This window comes from Aythya marila, assembly GCF_965140915.1.
Source record: "Aythya marila genome assembly, chromosome: 5".
In the NCBI taxonomy this organism is placed as follows: Eukaryota; Metazoa; Chordata; class Aves; order Anseriformes; family Anatidae; genus Aythya; species Aythya marila.
Window position 1 is genome coordinate 7526330 of NC_139046.1, and position 15329 is coordinate 7541658.

The following is a 15329-nucleotide window of genomic DNA, read 5'->3' on the forward strand; positions in this document are numbered from 1 at the left end:
GGCAACTGTTAGGAACATGTTTCTATTGCTCACGGCAACTCCCACGAGCCCAAACCCCATCTTCTCCTTTATCCTCTTCCTATGACGGCTAGCCAGCCGAGACGGTGACTTTATGTCGGACAAACGTGTTGAAAACTTTTTAAAAAAGGCCCGCTCCGCGCCGGGAAACGCCGCCGAGAGGAGGCAGGGACCGGCAGCGGCGCCCCTGAGGCGTTCCGGCGGCCATTTCGCGGCGCAGCCCCGGGCCCCGCGGTACCGGGAAGGGCCGAGGAGGCGACACGGGCAGCATCCCCCGGCCATCACAGGGGGACCGGGGCACCCAGAGGAGCCTGTGGGCTCCCCGCTCCTCCTCCTCCGTGGCGGGGCGGTGGCAGCGCTTGCGCGCTGGGGGGCCGGCGGCGGCCGCGAGTTTTGGGCCACGTGGGGCGAGGAGTAGGGTTTTGCTGGGGACAGCCCGTCCCACAGACCATCCCCGAGCCCCTCCGAGCTCTGCTTGGTGCTTCCTCGGCCTCGCCATGGCCCCCGCCGAGATCCTCAGCGGCAAGGCGGTCTCCGCGTACGTACCCGCCCGGCCCGCCATGCCCCCCGGGGACGCTTCCTCATGGAGGGAGGGAAGCGAGGAGGGAGCGGGCGGACCCCGTTTTGGGGTCGTGGGGGTTTCTGCCCCCCAAGCTAGCTTGTGACTGGGGAGAAAAGCCGTGAGGCTGTGTGGGGTTGGGGTTTGGGGGGTGTCTGGGGGGTCCGACCCCGTGCATAGGGCTGCGGTGGTCTTTGCTGGCAGGGTGAGGTGGTTTTAAGGCACCTCGAAGTTTTTTTGACTACTCGGGGATTAATTCAAGCTGGCTTCTTCATATGTGGAAACTAATCGAGAGTAGCAGTGAGTAGCAGCTTCTTACAGCGGAATAAGTCAACCTGTGTGTTGGACTACGCCAGGATGCGTGTTACCACATGTCACGTTCCTACACAGGCACTTGGACAATGCGGTGGTTAGCAAGGAGTAACACTTGTGGTATTCCGTGCCAATGGGTTTTGGTTAGTCAGGTTCATTAGGTACATCCTCTCTGTAACAGGGAGTTAGGATAGAAAGTGTAAATTTGACAAGGCCTAAAGTAATCTCTGAAAAGTTGTAGGGACTCGTCTTAGGTATTGCTGCATGTGGCACATCAACATCCAGCTGACGGTGCAGCATTTCTGAAAAGTTGGCCTAATTTCTCTTGAATCTTAAATATTCATGACAAAAGTCTGCAGGTGTATTTTTAATGAGTAATTTGGGGGGCAATTATTAGGATGGTAACTTATGCGTTTCGGTCCCTCAGCCTTGTGTACTTCACTATATCTTATGCACTTGTCAGTGTTGAACCCTGTGCATTCTCCATGCATAATGTGTGGTGCTGGTAGTACCTACAGATCTATCCACTTCAGATTTCTTTTCTGATGTGATTATGTCCAACATAGCAAAACTATAGCATGGTCTATAGGGATGGGCCTTACAGATATCTGCTCTTTCCTAGTGGAGAAGGTGTGAGGAAATGGGTACTTGCAGATATCTGTCACTTTCTTCCAGACCCTCTAGAGAAGTGCTGATCCAGAGGATTTTTAGTCCAGAACCCAGCCCAAGCCAAGAGTCTGTCAGTAGAAGAAGCAAGTGATAAGCGTGTGCTTTTTCTAAGAATTTTCAACTGAATTGTCTGCTGTAGAAAGGGAGTGTTTCTAGCTTTATATCACCTGCAAAGTCTTTTCAGTTACTGTCCTGTACAGTTTTTTTTTTTTATTACTTTACACTTTAATCAAGAAAACTGATTGTAAGTTAGTCAGTTATTAACAAATGAGGCGAATCAATCAAGCAAGCAGTGTACCAGCTAGGTAATTCTGGCTTTGCATGTGTGCTTTAAATGAAAACTCCAAAGTGTTGTGAACTTCATCTCCTGCCACCAACCACCCCTTTCCCAGAGAGAGATAAAGAAAATAACTATTTCAGTCGTGTCAGTTACTTAAAAAGAAAGAAGATCAGGTAAATAGTGACATTCTTATTTCAGTGAAACATGTTGTCAGGGTCGGGGAGAGAACGTGCAGAGCAGCAGGCATCACTGTGTGTGTAAGATTTTGGTGTTTAAGTTAATACTTCTCTGAATAAGATGGCTTCTTTCAGTAGAAGCAAACTATTACTCGTGGACAGTCTATGAAGGATATTGAATGTTGGATGGGTTATGCGTGAACCTGAGCTGACTGGTTATTTCTTGGTGGCTTTCCTCAACTTCTCTGGCTGTTTTCTCAGCAAGTGAGCCTTAGATTTTTGCTACAACTTAAATTTGCCCCATGGGCAAGTAAGTTGCAAAAGATGAGTTACTGTGTAACAGTACAGTAAACAAATGATTAAGAGGTGGAGAAACAGTGCTTTAAGTATGCGGAGTGTGGAGGGTTGGAAGGAATCAAAAGACAATATTCTCAACATTTTTTCAATTAATATTCTTTACAATAAAAATACTGTTTCTGTATCTGAAACAGATACTCAGAGGAAACCATTGTAGTGGTAACCTTACAGCTTATTTCTGCTGCAGTGAGCAGTGTGTTCAGTTGTGCCACCTGAAGTCACCTAGGTTTAGAAAATGGCCCATACACTTGCAAACCCCTGACTTGGCTTGAATTGATCACTAGCACCAAGAACAGACCAGCGTTGTCAGTCTGGATTAGCAGCTGATGTGCTGCGATGGCAGGGAGAACTCTGAACATCCCTCCCAGTCCTTAGGGTTAGGCCAGGTAGTGCTCTGAGCTAAAGTAGTAATAAAAGTGTGTGGTATTTATGTATAATAAGGAATGGATATAGCAATGATCAGGCTAAACTTAACTGGGGTAAACAGTGCAGTAATAAGACAACACTTCAGCTTTTTCACACAGGGTCTAAAAGGGTTTTTTTGAAGTTCCTTTAGAAACTACAGCTAAATCTAATCCAAACCGGAGAAAAAAATCACTTACCCATGAGATCTCATTTATCAGATCCTACCCAGGAGGTTTCAGGCTTGCACTAAATTAAAGTGAACTGTGTGGTCCAGTACAGCTCCATACCACCAAGCAGCCCCAAACGTGAGCAAGAACCCTTTGTGCTAGGTGCCGTACAGATGGTGAAAGAATGGGACCCTCCTCTGAAGAGGCTGCAGGCGAGAACATGTTGTCTGGTAGGCAGCAGGGTGCCAGCGCTGTGATCTGTGCACATCAGCACCAGGTGGCATGGAAAGAGTCCTGAGGGAAGCACATGTAGGGGCTGCCACTTCAGAGCCTGTGAAATAGAAAAAAACTATCACCACTCTTTGAGAAGAAAGGCAACTGTAGATACTGCCTAGAATATTGTCTGAAGTCCTTGCAGCCCCACAAATGTGGGTTGAGTCCTTATCTATCAGAGGACGGCTTTATGGCCATATCTTAGCATGGCCTTCCTTACATGAATTTTCTGGACATGATGAAAAACCTGTAAAAAAGCAAAAGCATGTCCATGTATTTGTCTGGCCTGAGGAATGCTCATGCAAGTATTTGAGCTGGAAAAAAAAAACAAAGAGTGGTTAAAAACAAAACAAAAAAAACTTTGTGAGGGTGGAAGTGGTAGAAAGAAGCAGACAGTTCTTCTAGGAGATGGCAACTGTGTGCCAGGATCATGCAGCATGGGGCAGGAGACAAGAGGGCAGGAGACGTGTGAACTGATTCCAGACCTGTTGTCTCAACAGTGTGTTTCTTCAGATGGAGCCATCTGTTGAGTTACCAGCAGTGTTCAGATAGACTTCTCCAGGGCATTTCCCATCTGGTGCCACTGCACTGGGACAGCCAACCTGTGGGTCCCCCCAGGAGAGGCTCTTCTGTCTCACTTCTTTGGGGTCCCAGTAGGTTGTTTAGTGGCATGCTCACTTGCAGCCTTATCACAGTGTTTGAAGATGAAGCGGCTGACCAGCTAGTTAGTGCATGGTGCCATAGTTGTTCAAAGAAGGAGAAGATTGTTGTTTCTGCAGTTTGTTTTTTTAATGGGGACAGAAGAAGGTGAGTAGTGGCAGTGCTGCAAGCCGTCAGGAGGAATGGCTGTAGGGACAGCAGCCCTGGGCCAAGGCGGTGTGGGACCCGGGGAGATCATCAGCCTTACACAACCATTTCTGGAGGGTTACAGCAAGAGCAGTTCAGACGCACGTTTCTGAAACCTTTGGGGAATCTGTGAGCCAGGCAGCAAAGCCAAACCTTTCTCTTTGGGGCAGCCCCTTCTAGAGCATCATCATCATTTCTGAAGGAGGTATTGGCTGAGCTGCGTGTTTGGCAGTGTTCACGTAGACCCTGGGCCCTCTTATCCACAGAAGGAATGGAAATACTGCCTGGTGTCATCTTCAGTTCAGTGCTCACAGCACAGCCACCCCATCCACTGTGTGTACAGATCCCATACATGTGGAGCTGGGGGCTGCCTGAGGAGGTGCTGCCATGGGAGCTGGGCTTCTCCCCCTGCTTTGTGTGGGGTGGTTTGTCCTTCGCTGCTCTGGGAAATTGACTTTGTAAGTTTAAACTCTGCCTGCTGCTGCAGTCTAGAGGCAGAAAGGCTAACAGCTTCTCTCATCTCTGGGGCTGGCGTTGTCATTGCACGCCCAGAGCCACGTGCTGTCCTTAACCTGGCTGGACCCTGGACCCTTGTTTGCGGTGTGAGTTTGCTCACGGCAGAACATGCTGCACTCAGGGTGTCCTAGTGCCAGCAGGAAGGAGGTGGGAGAAACAGCCACGTACAGCTGCCAATTTATGTCTGAAAACTTGGAAGTGTTTCCATACTAGCAATAAAAATGTTGTTAATTTATCAGTATGAACTTTTTATCTTCATGAACGCCCGAAGTCCACAGTAGAGTTTGGCAAACTGTCACACAATGGCTGCAGACTCTCAAAGATTATTTTGTAACGTTTTTGTAAATGCACATATTAAAACTGTGCTTTTTGTTCTCTTTTTTTTTTAAACTTAATTTTCTCTCTAACCTTTGCACCTGTGGCTTTTGTAGTAACTGGAGAGCACTGGTAGTTAACGCTAGGTGGCTGTCTAACAAGTGATTCCTTGAATCCAGGCTCCTAAAGCAAATCGAGTCTGGCAGCAGTGCTTTGTGTTTGTGCATGTTACTTCTCTTCTGTAGCTGACGGGGAAGTGAGCTAGTGCCTAATTACAGAAAATTACAGCAATACAACATCTGAGCAGTCGTGGCTGCTAGGTGTAAAAGCATGCCTCAGCCCTACTTCACAGATAGAGGGAAACCAGACCCTCAAGTAGGACTGTTCCTCTTGCACTGGAAGACTGGATTCCAAATAAAATCCCAGATCTGAGACCTTCTCCAGCTGACTGTCCCTTGTGAGAGCTTTACTGCCTCATGAATTGTGACCCATTTCGTGTTTGTTTGCATTTCATTTTGTTTGCAGGCCACAAACCAGTGCTGTGTCTTCATTACTGCGTGTAGGTTGCAGCAGAGGCTCTTCTCAGAAATAGCTCCCTCAAAGAGATGGCCCGCAGCACCCACTTAGTTTCAGACACTCCTTGCAATCCCTGCACTGCTGTTAAGGGTTCTAAATTAATTCAGACCCTGTTGTGTCAGAAGGTGTAGGGTTAGTGCCTTCCCCAGGGGGCTTACAGCTGAAGTGAGGTGCTGCCACCCAGCAGATGGATTTTTGTTGCTTCAGCATGAAGAATTGCTGGGACAAGTCTGGTCAGTTCAGAAAACAGTGTCACAGCAAGGCTGCCGTAGTGTCAAGTCTTTTACAGAGGTGATAGCTAAAGAAAAGACAGGAACCACTATTTCTGAGGGAAGATTGAAAACAGCCTCATTTTCCAGAGCTTGTTAAAAGCCTTCAAACAGGTTGGCCAGGTGCAAACACTTATACATACTCTGAACCTGCTTGTTGGTTGCAGCAGAGCTCTGACATGGGATTTGTGCTGCAGCAGGAGAGGAGCTTGATTTGGGACCAGCAGGAGGTTGGGTGATTCCCCAGGATGGGACTTGGCCTCGGGGCTGCTTCTGGCTGTGCCAGCTGCAGCTGTCCCCTGGGAACGGTGCTGATGGGCTCCAGCACAGCAAGGTGCTGCTCCCGTTTCCCTTTCTTCTTGTCTCTGGTGTTTCTAATTTGGAGCTCGGTTGCAGGATGGAGTTGGTTTCATTTTCTATCTGTCATCCTGCAGTTTCGGAGGCTACATGGCAGGAACTGCAGCCTCCCAGGCATCAGCTACTTACTCTGTCCCAGGGTTTTGCTGTTGGCATTTTTAACAATCCAGCACCAACACCTCTTCCACGCCACCTTACCTGATGAAGGATCACACACATGGAACCAAACAGTGGCTGAGACATTAGAGAGGAGTGCAAGGCAGGGGAGGGTGATGACAATGGCTTTTGAGCTGCTGGAGCTGATTTATTGATAGTGAGTACCTGGTACCTCTAAAACATTGCATAGTGATCTGGGTATGAGTTGACATTGGAGCTAGATAAACTAATCCTCTCATGCTCCCATCTCAAAGTTGTGTTTTAATAATTACATCCTTAAACTTTGCTTTGCTGGAGTTAACCTGAGCTGTGTTCCAGGACTTAGTTTTCTTCACTGCTTCATTTCTCTTTCTCTCCCATTCTCTTGCTCACGTGGCGAAATGTTTGGCTTGTTTGGAAGCCCCAGCATTTTCCCACGTGCTTGTTGGCAAGCAGAGGAGAAGCAGGAAGGTGAGTGTAGGACTGTAGTATATCCAGCCCTGCCTTAAGCCAAGCAGACAGGAAGGAGAAACAAATAGTATTGACCAACTCTAGCAGAGGTGTAGCTTCGGGGATACTCTGCTTGGCTCTTTTGCAGTCTTACCTCTGTAGATCTGTCATCCTTTGCTGAGACACCATGTGTGACAGCGTTGACTGATGCCTGTACAAGACAGGCAGACTTGGTACAACACGTATGGAAAGGGGATTTGCTTTTGAGCAGGGAGCTGAAAATCCTAGGAATATCCATGCCATGGGTTGTACTACGTTTTCCCTTGTGTCTGATGAGACTGCTGTGTGGAGAGGGTGGTAAAAAGCACAGTGGGGACTTCAAAGACTGGGGGGAGAAGGGAGCGCAGGGGGAGGCTGTGTGAAACTTCCAAAATGTCTTTGTGATTTATGGACATCCATCTTATTTGGAGATGGCTGGGACTGGTCTACTCAAGGCCTAAATGTGTGTTTGCCAGTCTGTCCATCCCCTCGTCTTGCATTTCAGCCCCTTGTCTTACTGTTGTATGAGAATTCAGACCTATGGTTAACTTCTACCTTGTGTTTTTTTTCTTCCCTCCTCAGACAAGTGAGAGAGAGATTAAAGAAGCAAGTTGCTGAGATGAAAGAAAAATTTCCAGGCTTCACACCAGGACTTGCAATTTTGCAGGTATTGTTTTCTTTAATGACAGCCACAGAAAATCTGTGGTGCTCTGCAGTGAGGAGTGGACAGCTGATGAGCATCACCAAAACTGCTTTGCAAAATGGAAACGTTTTGTAAGGAACAGAAGTGCAGAGCTCCATATGGGATGTTAATACTGTTCTGTGGTGTCATTTCCCCAGTTACCGGGGCCCAGAAAAAGTGGCTTTGTTTTTGTTTCCTATTTCAGACCCTAGCCATTCTGTGTGTTTTATTTATGAAATAGGCTTCTTGCCTATTTAGAGGAAGCAATGCTAGTAGACTTTCCAAGTCTTTAGATTTGTCAGAGCCCCAAAGTGTGTTAGCTCTCAGAGATGTGCTTGTACCAGAAATCTTCGAGACGGGGGCTGTATTAAAAGATTTGGTCTGCTGTTATGTGAGAACATGGGGACAGAAGGAAACAAAACAAAATTCCTGCCTTAGAAGACCTCGAGTGCAGAGGATGGAACAAAATCCCATTTCTGACACATTTGTGAATTCAGCGGTTTGAGTAGATGCTAGGGTTTACATAGAAATGCTTGTGGATGAGCAAAGCACTCATCAGTGCAGGTTTGGGACCAGTGTTTGGTGGAATTAAGTGATTTTTTTTCCTGGCAGCTGTAAGAAATGAAAGTGATGAGCAGTAGCAGTTGTCATGAAACAGGATAGAACTCTGTGGCTACAAAGAAATGATGGATGAAAAACGTTGATTTAGAGAAGGGGCTTCTCTCCTTGTTTAGTATTTTAGGAGCCTAAAGAGCTTTGTCTAGTTTCCAGTGCTAAAACAACTTTAGTACACAAATAAAATGCTCATCTTTAATGGCAGGAACAAATCTGTTCATGTTTTTTCTTTCTGGTTTTGTTTTCCATTAGCTTTAAGAAAATCAGCTTTACAGAAGTCTTTTCTTCAGGTGTTTAGAAGGAAGAGGGAAGGTTCATTATTTAAAATTTAGTGAGAGATGATTTGATGGAAGCTTCTGAAATGCTGACCTTGTAACCTAACTTCAGAAATTGCTGCCCTGTAGTGTTAATGGAGTTTTTCCTTGGTTGGCCTGTGTTTTCATCAGTCCTGAATTGTCTCAGTTGTAAATCCTTTACAGCTTGTTTGCTCTTTGGCTCTCTGAGACTTCTGTAAGTTACCAAACAGGCTGGGGTTGGAGGAGTTCGTCTCCAAATACAGATATTCTCAACTGTCAGGGCAATTAGCTGTTTCTGATAAGACACACCAGCTACAGTATGCACACTTTTCTTGAGAGGCATCTGGTGACCTTTGAGCCAGAAGAGTAAGCCGGTTAAACTTTTATATTTGTCCCATGGTCAAGAATGTCATCTTCTGCACACTGTATGTGGACTCCTTGCTAACATCTCCCTTCCTTCTCTTCTGCCTGTGTGAGGCATAACTTTCCCTAAATTCAGCAGACTCTGCAGGGGAGACAGCCACTTTGGATAAGCCCTGGGAAGAAAAACCAGTGCACGCTGGGTGACTGGGCGATACAGTTACCCCTTCGTCTTGTGATCAGTGTGAAAACCAGCAATAGCTCCCAAGTTTCAGGAAGAATTGGGTTTCAAAAGTTTGCTTATCATTTTTTTTCCTATTTACCCCTTGTTTTCTTAGGGTTGCAAGGATCTTTAGCAAAACATACTGGATGATGCAAGCAGTGGCACTGTAGTCACCCAGTACTGCCAAAAACTATGGGCATTTGTTCTACTTGCTGCTTTTTACATGTGCATCACTTTGTTCTTGTTTTGTTGTCTTTTGTTTGTTTGTTTGTTTTTGTTTTGTTTTTTGTTTTGTTTGACAGGAAAATTCTCAAGGTACAAAACAGCAGTGGAAGAAATCTTTTTGTGAAGGCACACATGTGAATAAAATTAGGATTCCTGGGTATCAAAGAGGCCCAACTTTTTTGAAAGCCTCAATCAGATAATTGGATGTTATCAGCACCTGCTGATCACGTTAATTAACTTTCTCAGATGAGATGGCAGGCAATATTTTCTGCTTTAGAGAGCACTGTATTTGTAAGGGTTTTCCAAGAGATGTAAATGGTATTTACACAGAAGATCAGACAACCTCTCTTTAGCTGCCTCTTACTTGAAAGAACACTTGGTTAGCTCCAGCTGCCTACAGCCTGTATCAGGGTGCTTTGCAGTTATTCAAAAATAGCTCTCTCTCCTTGGTATAGCTCTAGGAAGCTAAGGGTTAAGCCCTTCTCAGTCTGTTACTGGGTCTCTACTCTGCAGGGTGACTCAACTGTCTTTTTGACTTTAGGTTGGAAATCGGGATGATTCGAACCTCTACATTAATATGAAGCTGAAAGCTGCTGCTGAGGTAATGCCTGAACTGTTGTTTTTTGTTTTTGTTTTGTTTTCAATATCGAATTCCTACAATAGATCCACTCTGACTGTGAAATTACAGATGTGAGTCAAAGAGCTAAATTTTGCCTGTATTGGAGAAACCAGTGCTAGCCTGAATTCCTTGTCACACAGAAGTAATAGAGATGTGTAATCTGACAGCCGAGTGGAGTACCCTGTAGCAATAATGTGGGTTGGTGCTACCTTTTGTGAAATAAGCTGTAAGCATGTATCTGGTGTTCTGTCTTTAGTGACCTGTGGCCACCTGCTTACCTTCTTTCGGTGTCTCGTAAGGCAACTGCAGGCACACATCGACATCTGGCACCAAGAGGCTGGGAGTGTTGTGAGTCCCTGTTCTCCTAGGTGACAGCATCCTTGCTGGCATTTCACAGCAGTGTGCTGTGAAGCCAAGATGATGTTGTTCATGTCAAAAGGTGAACAGGACAGCTGAAATATGGATCAGTCCATAAATGGGCAAAGCACTAATCTTTCATCTTCTCTTTCATTGATGATATTTCTAAATAAAAGGAGATAGACCTGGAAAGTGTGACAGAATGTAGATGAGGGCGAGCTGGATTGGTAGAACAGCCAGATCGATCTCCGGTGTCATTTCAGAAATCAGATAATTTCTGGGTATTCTCATTTGCAGATTGGGATCAGTGCCAATCACATAAAACTGCCAAACACAGCAACAGAAGCTGAGGTAAGTAATATAGAAAAATCATATAATTTTGAAATTGAGCTAAAGGGATGAAATTATCTTTGCTATCACGGTTTGTAAAAAAGACTGCTTTTCTGTAGCTACTAACTCATGAAAAAAAGAACTGGAAACTGAAATCTGCTGAGTTTTTTAATTTTAATAATAAAACTAAAACAATACTGCATACAATTTGGAAATTTAGCAGGTGTTTCTCAAAATAAAAAACTGTGAGTCATTCGTACTCCTGTATGGAAAAACGAAATATGTTGTTTGTGTCTTTTAATCTAGGTAGGGTTGTGATTTTTCCTTACATGAGGCTTGCTTCAGTTTCAGCCATTAGGTTTTTGGTCTTTACTTGTTGTAGGTCCTCAAATGCATTGCTTCTTTGAATGGAGACCCTGCAATTCATGGCTTTATAGTGCAGCTGCCACTTGACTCTGATAAACCCATCAATACAGAAAAAATAACCAATGCTGTTTCACCTGAGAAGGATGTAGATGGGTAAGCTGACATCACCCCTGGAGAACATGACAGCTACTCCAGAATGAAACCTCTTTCTTTTGACTGGTGATTATGAGTCTGAGAATCTTACTTGCCCTTTATTCTTTCAATATACAGCTTGAGTAGCATCAATGCTGGGAAACTCTCCAGAGGAGACCTTGGAGACTGCTTTATTCCTTGTACACCAAAGGGATGCATGGAACTCATCAGTCAGACAGGTAAGGGGGTTTCCATTATTCATTAATGCACTAGTCTTCAATGAGAGGAGAAACTGCATGCTGTGAGGCTGTCTCACACTGAAACTTCTGTTGTGTTGCCATGTTTCATCTTTGCTTCCTCAGATCGAAGAAAAGCTAGTTTTAAAGTGATTCATCTTTCCTCCCTCCCTTCTAACTCTCCAATTCCCTATCATACATGACCCAGAAGAAAAATAGTATCCTGAAGTAGTGTCAAGACTTAAACTGATCAAAAGACTCCAGAGCCGTTTGAGTTAGTTTGTGTTTGGATGCACAATGACCTGATTTGATTTTCTTCTAACTTCCTGTGGTGCAGGCATCCAGGTTGCAGGGAAAAGAGCTGTAGTGATTGGTCGCAGTAAGATTGTTGGTGCTCCTATGCATGACCTGCTGCTCTGGAATCATGCAACAGTAACCACTTGCCATTCAAAGACCTCAACACTGGCTGAGGAGGTAAGGAAAGGATGGATGCATGAGGCTGTAGTTGCAAGTCAGTGCTACCAGCTGCACGTTTCTGCCTGATGTTGTATAAGGCAATGGGTCTGGGTTGTTGTTCTATCTGAAATAGTTTCTCAGTCCTGTTCATTGGATAGTTGCATTAATTCTTCTGCTGTAATAGGGTCCTTAATAAGAGGGTTATGATTAAAACAATGAAATTATTAATTTTGTTTTGTTTGGGCAAGTACTGAGAGTTTCATATTCCCTTCCTGTTCTCCAAGTAGTGGCCTGCAAGACAACTTAAGTTCTTGTTTTTATCTCAAAAAGGTCCAGTGGTCTTTTATTTTAGTGGCTGGGAAATGCTAGACCATTCTTTTTTTCTTTTTTTCTTTTTTTTTTTTTTTTTTTTTTTGCTTTTCTCCAGGTCTTTGTTCCAGTCTATTTTCTATGACTGGGAGTTGGTACCATTTTTTTCTTTAGCAGTGAGAGTGACAGGAATAGTGTGTTGCTGTGCTGCCACCTACTTGAATTTTGTTGAGCAATCAACACTGCCAGGCTCTGTAGGCAAGTATCAAAGCTGGAAAGGGGGTAGGTGTATTTGAGTGTAACTCAAATGCAAGATCAGAAACACTGCAATGCTTCATGAAGTTGCTGTTCAATATGACTGTCATTAGTTTGATTAAGAACTGAAGTGCTAATTCTTAATGAAATCTTTAAAATAGCTTATCACCCTTTAAGATGAAAAGAAAAAATTCCAAGGGATAGCAGCTTCCTAAGCTGACATGAATGAAGCAGTGCGAGATGTGACAAGAACTTCAGTCCGAGTTTCTAGTAGCAGATTTGTGACCGGATCTATCAAACTTGTTGAGTACTGCCTGAAAAAATACTAGTGCTGAATTATAATCAGCTTCCCCCCGAGTGGCTTGTTACACAGGCCTGGACATAAAAACCACAAGACAGTGCTGCCACAAATGAATTGTAGCTTACCATTCTGCGTAGGGGTTGTTCTTGGCAGCTGTCTGATGGGTGTTGGGTATATTTCTAGTACTGAGAAGAGCAGCTCAATATGCAGGGAAGTTTGCAGGGAGGGAGATAAGAGTATGCAGGAGGTTTTTCATCTAAAAGTAGTGTATGTGATCCACTTGGGAATCATGAAAGAGTTCAGTGGAGGTTGTGAAGTGTTGACTAGCAACAGTTCAGGGTAGGAGTGTGAAAATAGGCTGTAATTTCTGGCCGTGGGAATTTGTCCTTGCCAAGGAACTGTTAGCTACCTGTCATCACTAATGATGCCCTCACATTCCTCCAGTGGCAATGGGTGAGCACACAGTTTCGCTGCAATTGGAGCTGATTTAAGTTGCTGTTGAAGCAGCTCTGCCTTTCTCTACTGCTGGTGTGACATGAAATTGTTTGTTTGGATTTTTTTTTTTTATAGGTTGGTAAAGCTGATATCCTGGTGGTTGCAGCTGGTAAAGCTGAAATGGTAAAAGGTGAATGGATCAAACCTGGTGCGATCGTAATAGACTGTGGAATTAACCATGTGCCAGGTGCGTGGGTAATGTATAAAGACTGGGGATTTATTTGTATATGTTGCTATGTAAGTACATGGATACAGTTTCCTTGGTGTTTCTAGTCCATATGGGCTTCTTTCTCTTTGAAGTCTATCTTAGGTAATGATGGCAACCCCTCAAGATGCCAGAACAAAACAAGGATTGCTTTGAAGTACTGCCCTGAAGCAGATCAGTGGCAGTTTTGTTTCTTCCATCAATGAGGGTGATTAGCTGTAGAGAAAAGAGGAGGCCTATGCAGTATTACAACAGAATATCCATGTAATTTGCCACAACTACACAGTGAAATCCTGCTGCTGTTGTCACTCTTGAGCGTGGAGCTTTGCTGTCATTAGTTTGCAGTTAAGTCTCATTAAGCTGTTCTGTTTGAAATACATAAATGGCAAGCAATCTCTTAAAGTAGCTGTGGATTTGTTGAATCACAACATCTAACTTTTTAGGCTTCTTGTCTTGAAACAAAGCAGTTTCTGCAAGAGTATTGGTGACAGTGGCTCTGGCATAGAACAAAGTGTTTGAACGTAATGGATTTTGAGGTAGGGTTTCAAATAGCTGAGGAACAGGCAGTCTGACAATTTCTGTTTTCACCTCATTTTAAAAATCCAAAATGCAGATACTCAATGATATGGAAAATTAGTCACCATCCAACTATCTCTGTGCTACACCCACAAGGTTTTTAAACGGTAATTTTCATAATTAATCAGTCACTTTGTTGCCATTATTTAAAGGAATGTAAAGAAATTTCTGCTCAACAATCTTGTTCCTCAAAGATGACACTGAGTTGCATTTAAAAACATTAATCCGCAGTCTAATTAAAATTAAAAAAAACTCTGTGCTGTTGCTGTTTGTTTGATGAAGTATTTGTGCCAAGCTACCCAAACTTAGGCAAGTTGCCAAAAAAACACAGGGTCACTGCTGATATGCATAAAGCTGAGCAATGTGGACTATCCCTCACTAGCATGTTAGGAATAAAACTACCAGTGTGTTTTGTGACATATAATACTATGGCCTTTTTTTTTTTTTCCTCAGGCCTGATGTGAACTGTGGCTCTGTGGACACATCCCAGTTTCTTTGCAAATCATCTGCCTTGGGCAGTGCACTGAGGTCTGAGTTTCTTGTGCAGCCAGCCTACTCAGAGTTTTATGCCAGTTTACTTAAGGCATTGTGTAAGGCTCCGCGGACAGGGCTTGATAGAGTACCACGGAAATTGTCACATTTCAAAATGATGTGTGCCACAGACTTCTCTGTGGCTTTCTAAAGCTGCTGAGATTTTTTTTTTCTCTCTCCTCCTTCCTTTCTGATAGGCTGTGAAAACATTTTCAGATGAATCTTTTGGAAAACCAGTGGCAGTATTTTGGGAATTGCAATGCTATAGAAAGAAGAGAAGCTGGGTTGCCAGCTTCTCCAGCTACATTGCTGTCCAGATAGAGTATTAGTGCTAGCTGTGATGGTGCTTTGAGCACTCTGCCACAGTTATCATACATCTTCCTGGACCTCTAAGTTCACACAGCTAGGTGCCTGCTAGGTGTGGATATGATTGCAGATGAAGGAAAAGGAAATCTCTGGATATGCCTATATTTTGTGTCTGTAGGGGCAAATCCCAATATGATTTGACATGTCAGTACAAGTAGCTTCATGCACACTTTCAAAGTTGGATCTAGAAATGTTATAGCTGCTGTAGCATCATGAAAATTTAGCTGTTGTGCTTTTAAATAGAGGCTGGCCTGTGTGCTCCCAAGGCTCCCACTTTGGATAATTTGGGCACATCTGTTTTTGCATTTGTGCTACAGTTGAACAGAATTTCTTCTGAGTCTCTGGGTAGAGAAAGAGCAAGAAAGGATTGCCTGAAACCTTTACTAGAGCAGACAAGTGTCTTATTCCTTTTACAGACTACATTATATTTGTATTTCTCTCCCTACTGCTGCATCATCGTACCTGTTCATTACATATGTGTATGCATTTCCTTCATTTCTTGAATCTCCAAGTCCTTGAATGTTGTTTCTCATATGTTCCAGCTGGCTAGAAAACCTACTGTACCAAAGACACAGGCACTGGGAATGGTTATAGTGTCACCGATGTTTTCTGTAGCTATTTCTTTAAAAGCAGAATGATGAATATTAAGAAGGTAAAATTAATGGGGAGAAGCAG

General features: G+C 44.0%; 1 protein-coding gene across 1 annotated transcript in view; it reads left to right on the top strand.

Annotated features, from left to right (window-relative positions):
• The first annotated feature begins 316 nt into the window (after nucleotides 1-316).
• The window catches only part of MTHFD1 (methylenetetrahydrofolate dehydrogenase, cyclohydrolase and formyltetrahydrofolate synthetase 1), a 40320-nt gene continuing 25307 nt past the window's right edge, over nucleotides 317-15329 (top strand). The window contains exons 1-8 of the mRNA XM_082762027.1: nucleotides 317-556; nucleotides 7302-7386; nucleotides 9662-9721; nucleotides 10394-10447; nucleotides 10809-10945; nucleotides 11063-11163; nucleotides 11498-11634; nucleotides 13052-13163. Coding sequence (XP_082618153.1) covers nucleotides 516-556; nucleotides 7302-7386; nucleotides 9662-9721; nucleotides 10394-10447; nucleotides 10809-10945; nucleotides 11063-11163; nucleotides 11498-11634; nucleotides 13052-13163 — 727 coding nt within the window. The 5' untranslated portion in view covers nucleotides 317-515. The remainder of the gene's footprint in view (nucleotides 557-7301; nucleotides 7387-9661; nucleotides 9722-10393; nucleotides 10448-10808; nucleotides 10946-11062; nucleotides 11164-11497; nucleotides 11635-13051; nucleotides 13164-15329) is intronic.